Genomic DNA, 6,700 nt, shown 5'->3' with positions numbered 1-6,700 from the left:
TACAAATGTCGTACTGTAATATTACATACTGGTACACAGCCATTTCGTATGCATTTACATGACTGTGATCGGATCGTAGTTTAACTCTGTGTTGCGCTTCTACTTTATCTATGCCCGTTGATTCGCATTTGCTGCCACGGCCATTCCCTCGCACATACCGATTATACTACTAATCCCACTAATACATTCATCATCAGACCCTACGATCCCAGGAACAACCTTCTCCCTGGTGCCGTGAGGACATCCGGAGAAGTCAATTTAGAGTATGAGAGCACCTTCGCCTTCACAAATGACTTCTCAGCTCTCCTGCCAGACACTCCACATGGTCAGGTGGGGTCAGTAGAAAATAACAATCTGTTCATCGCGGAGGCGGTAAGTCATTTCATGTGTTTTTTCAGTACATGGTTAGGTATAAATGCTAATAGAATGGACTTATATTTATGTATGTGTATGTGATTGCTATTTATGTATACGTGTGTAGCACTGGTGTCTATGTTACATACCTACAAGTGTATGGATATGTACACATACGTGTGTATAAGCCGTAATTATGCAGAAGTACGCATACCGTACGAATTGTTCGTGTGTTTGTATAGTTGTCATATACTGGTTATTCTGGCTGACGGAGTACTTATGTACTATATACGTTTAGCAAGGTGCATTTTGCGTATGTCATTTCGTCACGATATTTTGATACTGAGTTGCCCTATGATGTTCAGTCCAATTCCAACGAATACGTACAGTCCCAATGCAATCCTTCTGAGGAAATACGTACTCGCCGCAACTGCAGCAAGGTGCACTACAACTTGCACTTAGAGGCTGGTTGTTGTATTGCAGGGTCAGATCCAAATGAATCGTCGTAGTCTGCATAACATAACACATTCAACTCACTCCATTCAGTGTGTTCTGTTCACAGGTGCGAGGTGAATGTCGCGTGCTGTGCTTCCATCCCCGACACGACCTCACCATCGCAGAGATGACTCAGGAGGAAATACAAGCCATCGTGACACTTTGGACAATTCACTATGAGGACTTAGGTTCCAAACCGAGCATTAACTATGTTCAGATCTTCGAGAATAAGGGCGCTGCGATGGGCTGCTCTAATCCCCATCCCCATGGTCAGGTAGGTGGCCCGTTTTACACTTGGAAGCATTGAGTTGGGTGCTCATAATGTCCTTGCTATTTTGTAGCGTGCATATTAAATGTGATTGTATAAGTTGTATAACAGCTTCATCATATGCCCGCGGACCTCATAATGAAAGAACTATATCATTACGATCACAAAAGTCTATTAACAGTAGCTGTAGCTCGAACTAAACCCCACATGCCCACGCCTGTTTCAATGTTCAGATCTGGTCCGGTAGTTTCATACCGGAAAACAGTCGCGTGTCACTGGAATCCCAAGCAAACTATAAGAAGGCGAAAGGTATACTCCTTTTGCAAGACTACGTTGAACAGGAAGTGGAGAAAAAAATCCGAGTTATCGCTCAGAACGAGTACTTCGTAGCGGTGATTCCCTTTTGGGCTGCGTGGCCGTATGAGGTGATGATTATGCCAGCCCCAGGTCGCCACTACAAGTATGTGAAGGGTACCATATCTGGTTCTATGTGCACCGCTGCATACTCGTCAACGTAAACTCGTCGAGGCCCTTTGTAAATTCATCCGTCTGTGTGTACTGTATTGCTGATTATATTGGGGGAGTAAGCTTTGTGCGCAATGATAGGTCGTCTTTCCTGTCTGTATTATCGTAACGCTGTAGCTGGTCGTGCGGCCTGTGTTTGTGACTTGTGAAAGTTTAGGGCCAAATACCGTTGAAGTGGTATATTAACAATGCACTGTATCTTGGAACAACGAAATCTTCTTTAGGAAATCCCAATCATGGCAGTCCACCTCTTTGCTTGCTCGCAACTAAAAATTGACTATATTCTATTCTTTATTTCCAGGTCTTTATCCGATCTCGACGATGCTGCAAAGTCGGGTCTAGCAGATGCTATGGGGCGAGTGACCAGACGCTATGATAATCTGTTCGAATGTTCGTTCCCATACTCAATGGGAATTCATCAGGTATTTTTGCTAACCGTATTTAATACCAAAAATTATTATGATGTTACTTAATATGAGTTTATATGACATCCTGTGTGCTATATAAATATCGTGGTATATTCATATATATATATTGTGTACGGATATATATTATGTCAATTATCTAATGTGTATGCATGTATATATATATAAATATATATGTATATATGTGTGTGTGTATATATATATATATATATATATATATATATTGTGTACATATATATATTATGTCAATTATCTAATGTGTATACATGTATATATATATATATATATGTATAAATGTATGTATGTATATTATATATATATATATACATATATATATATATATATATATGTATGTATGGATGTGTATGTGTGTATATATATGTGTATGTATATGTATATATATATATGTATATATATATATATATATATATATCCTGTGTGTGTGTTTTTAGTATGTACATGTTTATATACATTTGAATATAATGATGAATTTAGCCCATCGTAACGCACTGTAAATCAAAATCATAATCTGATACAGCACGCCTCTCTTCGGCACATTCGGACAACATATAAATATAACGAAACCCGTGTACCCAACACAGGCACCCACGGATGGCAAGGATTACTCCTTTGCCCAGATGCATCTTCTCTATTACCCTTGTCTACTGCGTTCTGCCACGGTAAAGAAGTTCATGGTAGGATTTGAAATGCTGGGAGAGCCCCAAAGAGACTTAACGGCCGAGCAGGCTGCCGACAAGCTAAATGTGGTGAGCGATACGGAACATTACCGTAAGCGACTGTCGAAAGAAGAGTACGAGAAAAAATATTTATCGAACAAGTAGTATTTGTTCGAAAATGATAAAACAATTTTGTATTTAGAAGTCCAATCACAGTATTTAGAGTACAAAAAAGTTACAAAAGTTATAAATAGTCTAGTGAAGTGGCCTTGGCTTGCATTTATTGACGAGTACCAAATGTAGACATCGCATCGTGATGTGTGTAGAAGTCGACGCTGGCGATATAATACACCGACAGGCTTTCCTATCGATTCCCGAGTCGATTCATTTGAAAGTTGATATTTGAAAAGTAGTCAAAAATATGAAGAAAAGGCATCGTGTAAAGTTCTGGCTTCAATTGTTGCTCTGATGTTTCGTGTCATTAATGGAATATTTTGTGGTAAGCAACTCGGGATGAATCATCAATATCAATGGTTCACAATAGTTCAGTGATCGATAAATATCAGTATCAGTACTGTAAACCTTTTCTAATATTCTCAGCGCGTATTCTGGATGGTGATGAAGTGGTTAAAGCTAAAATAATTGCTTTGGCCATGAGAGGGAATTTTTTGCCCATTGTACTAGCAAATTCGGCTTGTCTCGATATTGTGTATGATAATCAAAAACAAAACCGACGGTATGTGTTATTCTCGCACTAACAGTAAGCTGTTATACAAATCCGGCAGCGCAAACATCACAAGTTACACCAACACCAATACTCTGGTATTAAACCATCATATTGAATACTCGCCGTAGATAACGGGCCTCAACGGATTCACGGATTCTATACTATGCTACAACTTTCTCACGAATTCACAAAGACCATCAATTCATCTACATTGTTGTGTAGCTCGGTACCTTTATTTGATGCAACTAATTGTACATATCGGTTGCTTGACATCTTTGAATGCTTCAGTGCCATGTAGCGCTTTTCACGGATCCACAGGAATAAAACAGCAAGCAGAGAATACACTTTGTATTCTGGTAACTTCGAGAGGCATGTACAGGATGAAGCTTCCAGGATCCTTGAAAGTAATAATCTCTAGATTGCAAAAGTATACATTTGCATGTATGTCGAAAATTCAAATGTATGGGGAATATTCCCGGAACTAGGCTCTCGTCTCACTTCTAATTTATAATCTTGTTAGCTGTTGTCCTGTTAGCTGAGTGATGGAGCGTTGCGAACTTGCCCATTTGCTTATGTTGCTGTGCTGACTCAATGACTCGATGAGCCTTTTTATTTTATGCCTATTTTTTATGCTAAATACTTCAAACTTCAGAACTCAGGGGAGAAGTCAGCTCAGATCCCACAACCTCAGTTGTGACCTCACAGGACTGGACGACTGGAGTTTGGAGAAGTGGAGATGTAGTTGAAGTAGTTCTGAAAGTATTATAGTACATACCACTATTCCATTCCTCATACATATTCTGAGACTCTGAGACTTGAGAGTGAGAAGTTCGAACTCCCAACTTGATACCAAAATAAAGTGCTAGCTTATGTAGTAACAATTATTTTAAATATTAAATAAAAGACCAATAAGAAAATCAATTTTAAATGTAATCTGCTCTATCAACTATAGAGAGTAGCATATTGACTCCCATGTTGAATCTTCGGAAGTTCACTAGTACAGTGACTGTACAGACGATATGACGATATATATGTTACAATGTATATATGTACTCAGTACTATATTCGACTCTGACTCTTCGAGTATCCACTCCTCACTCTCACAGATCTCGGAACTCACTGAAGTCGTCGGAGCTGAGAACTCGAACTTTGAAGTATGTATTTTTACGGTTGTGTTAAATACATACATGTACACACTAGTATCGTGTACCTTTCTTTTATATATTTTTGTGCAAGCAGATCCAGGTATTCGCCAATTTATCAGCTCCTTCACCCCTTTTATTTTCCGATTCCCTCCACTCCGTCAGGTTAACAACTATTTCATAGCCTTCTATATGAACAAGAAGGGTATAAAACAAGTCAGATCATCCAAAGCTCGTCATAACAAATAAAACCCTTTACCATTCAGTTCACAACGACAATCAACATTGCCGAATATGGTGGGAGTACAGGATATAGCAATGGGGGACACTAACACAGTTGTCGCCAACCATAAAAAGGGAGAGAGTAGTGTTGTTAGTGTTGGGAATATTTATACTGCAAGCGAAGATGCCTCCAGTGATATTGCTAAGGGAGAGGGGCAAGCTTCATTTGTCAAAACCGTCATTAATATCGTGACGGTAACAATTGGCGTCGGAATGATGTCCATGCCTCTTGCTTTCGCCCAGAGCGGATGGCTCTTTGCAATTACGTGTGTATTCCTGGCAGGTACCACGTCCATGTATACCGGTCACTTACTTGGTGTCTGTCTAGAAGAAGCTAATGAAGAACCGGGATGTTTTGTGAAATCGTACACTGAGTTGGGATTTGCAGCTCTGAAGACTCCGGGGGAGTGGCTCGCAGGGTTTGGCATATACGGGACATGTCTTGGCACTTCTGTTGTCTTCATCATTTTGGCCGAGAACATGTTCGGTATCATCTTCGGACCTGATGCATTGGACAAGAAGTTATGGGCACTTGTCTTTGTCGGTTTGCTATTCCCGTTCACCAGTATCAAGACACTAAACCACGTAGCCGTCATTTCATTCGCTGGTGCTTTGGCGTCGGTGATGGTTTTTCTTGTTGTTGTAATCGAAGACATCACAGAGGCCACCATTGGAGGAACCATTGGGTTGAAAACTGATACAATACTCTTTGAAACTGAAAACCCCATGCAACTAGCAACAGCTGCAACAACTATCGTATTCTCTTTTGCAGCGCACATTGTGTTCCCTGAAAGTTACCTACAGATGAGTGTACGATCGACATTTAGCAAGGCCGTGGTTTACGCATTCAGCTTTGCTTTGTTCATCTACTTGACCATTAGCTGTGTCTCGTATGGTGTGTATGGGGCTGACATTTTAAACGGCGACAACATACTCGATGTGCTGCCTAACAATTGGGCAACGAAGATGATGGCCGCTTTCTTATTGGTTCACCTTGTGACCGCATTCCTGGTGATTCTGAACCCGGTATATCGCGCAATCGAACTCGCGTGGGGCATAGATGATAAGCCTTACTCACTGGTGTGGATGATGACACTGCGAATCTTAATCATCGGATGCTCGTACTTCGTAGCAGTGGCGATTCCTTTCTTCTCTTCAGTCATGTCGTTGTTGGGAGCCACAACTATCACTGTGTCAACATTCACGTGTCCCTGTCTATTCTACCTCAAACTCTTCTGGCCCAAAAAGAGAAACGCAGACCCAGCTCTGAGCGTACCTCAGATGACACTGGAAGAGTACTCGAACGATGCACAGAAGTACAATCCCGCGTCCCAATCATCGGCATCAATGCAACCAAGTGTACAACGAAGGACCGCTACGCCAACAGAAATTGTTATTTGCCTATCAATAATTGCGGTCACAACTTTCATTGGTGCCTTGTCTACCTATCAATCTATCAAAAATATCGTCGACAACGCTGCTAACGAGAAATTTTTCGGTTAGTCTGTGTAATCATATAAAATTGAACCAACTTGTTTTTAACTTAACATGAATACAATGCATAAATCCATAAGACGTGTATAACATGCAAACAAATAAAAATACTAATTAAAACAATACCATGTATATTTATATATATGTAACTAAGCATGTATATACACACACACACACACACATATATATATATATGCATATGTATATATATATATATATATATATATATATATATATATATGCGTGTATGTGTGTGTGTGTGTGTGTGTGTGTGTATGTGTGTGTGTATGTATATATATAAATATATACAT

At 39.9% G+C, this 6,700-nt stretch overlaps 2 protein-coding genes across 2 annotated transcripts in view; both read left to right on the top strand.

Annotated features, from left to right (window-relative positions):
* Positions 1-3,010, top strand: part of SARC_07264 (galactose-1-phosphate uridylyltransferase) — a 3,910-nt gene extending 900 nt beyond the window's left edge. The window contains exons 2-6 of the mRNA XM_014298805.1: positions 198-372; positions 917-1,123; positions 1,351-1,577; positions 1,944-2,064; positions 2,670-3,010. Of these exons, the coding sequence (XP_014154280.1) occupies positions 198-372; positions 917-1,123; positions 1,351-1,577; positions 1,944-2,064; positions 2,670-2,909 (970 nt within the window). The 3' untranslated portion in view covers positions 2,910-3,010. The remainder of the gene's footprint in view (positions 1-197; positions 373-916; positions 1,124-1,350; positions 1,578-1,943; positions 2,065-2,669) is intronic.
* Positions 3,011-4,907: 1,897 nt separating this feature from the next.
* SARC_07263 (hypothetical protein) lies at positions 4,908-6,398 on the top strand (the record flags this gene model as incomplete). Its single annotated transcript, XM_014298804.1, has 1 exon — positions 4,908-6,398. The coding sequence occupies one exon, from the start codon at positions 4,908-4,910 to the stop codon at positions 6,396-6,398; it is 1,491 nt and encodes a 496-aa protein (XP_014154279.1).
* Positions 6,399-6,700: the final 302 nt, after the last annotated feature.

The sequence above is a fragment of the Sphaeroforma arctica genome, assembly GCF_001186125.1.
Source record: "Sphaeroforma arctica JP610 unplaced genomic scaffold supercont1.565, whole genome shotgun sequence".
NCBI classification, from domain to species: domain Eukaryota; class Ichthyosporea; order Ichthyophonida; genus Sphaeroforma; species Sphaeroforma arctica.
The sequence above is the reverse complement of the archived record's forward strand: the minus strand, read 5'-3'. Positions and strand labels throughout refer to the sequence as shown.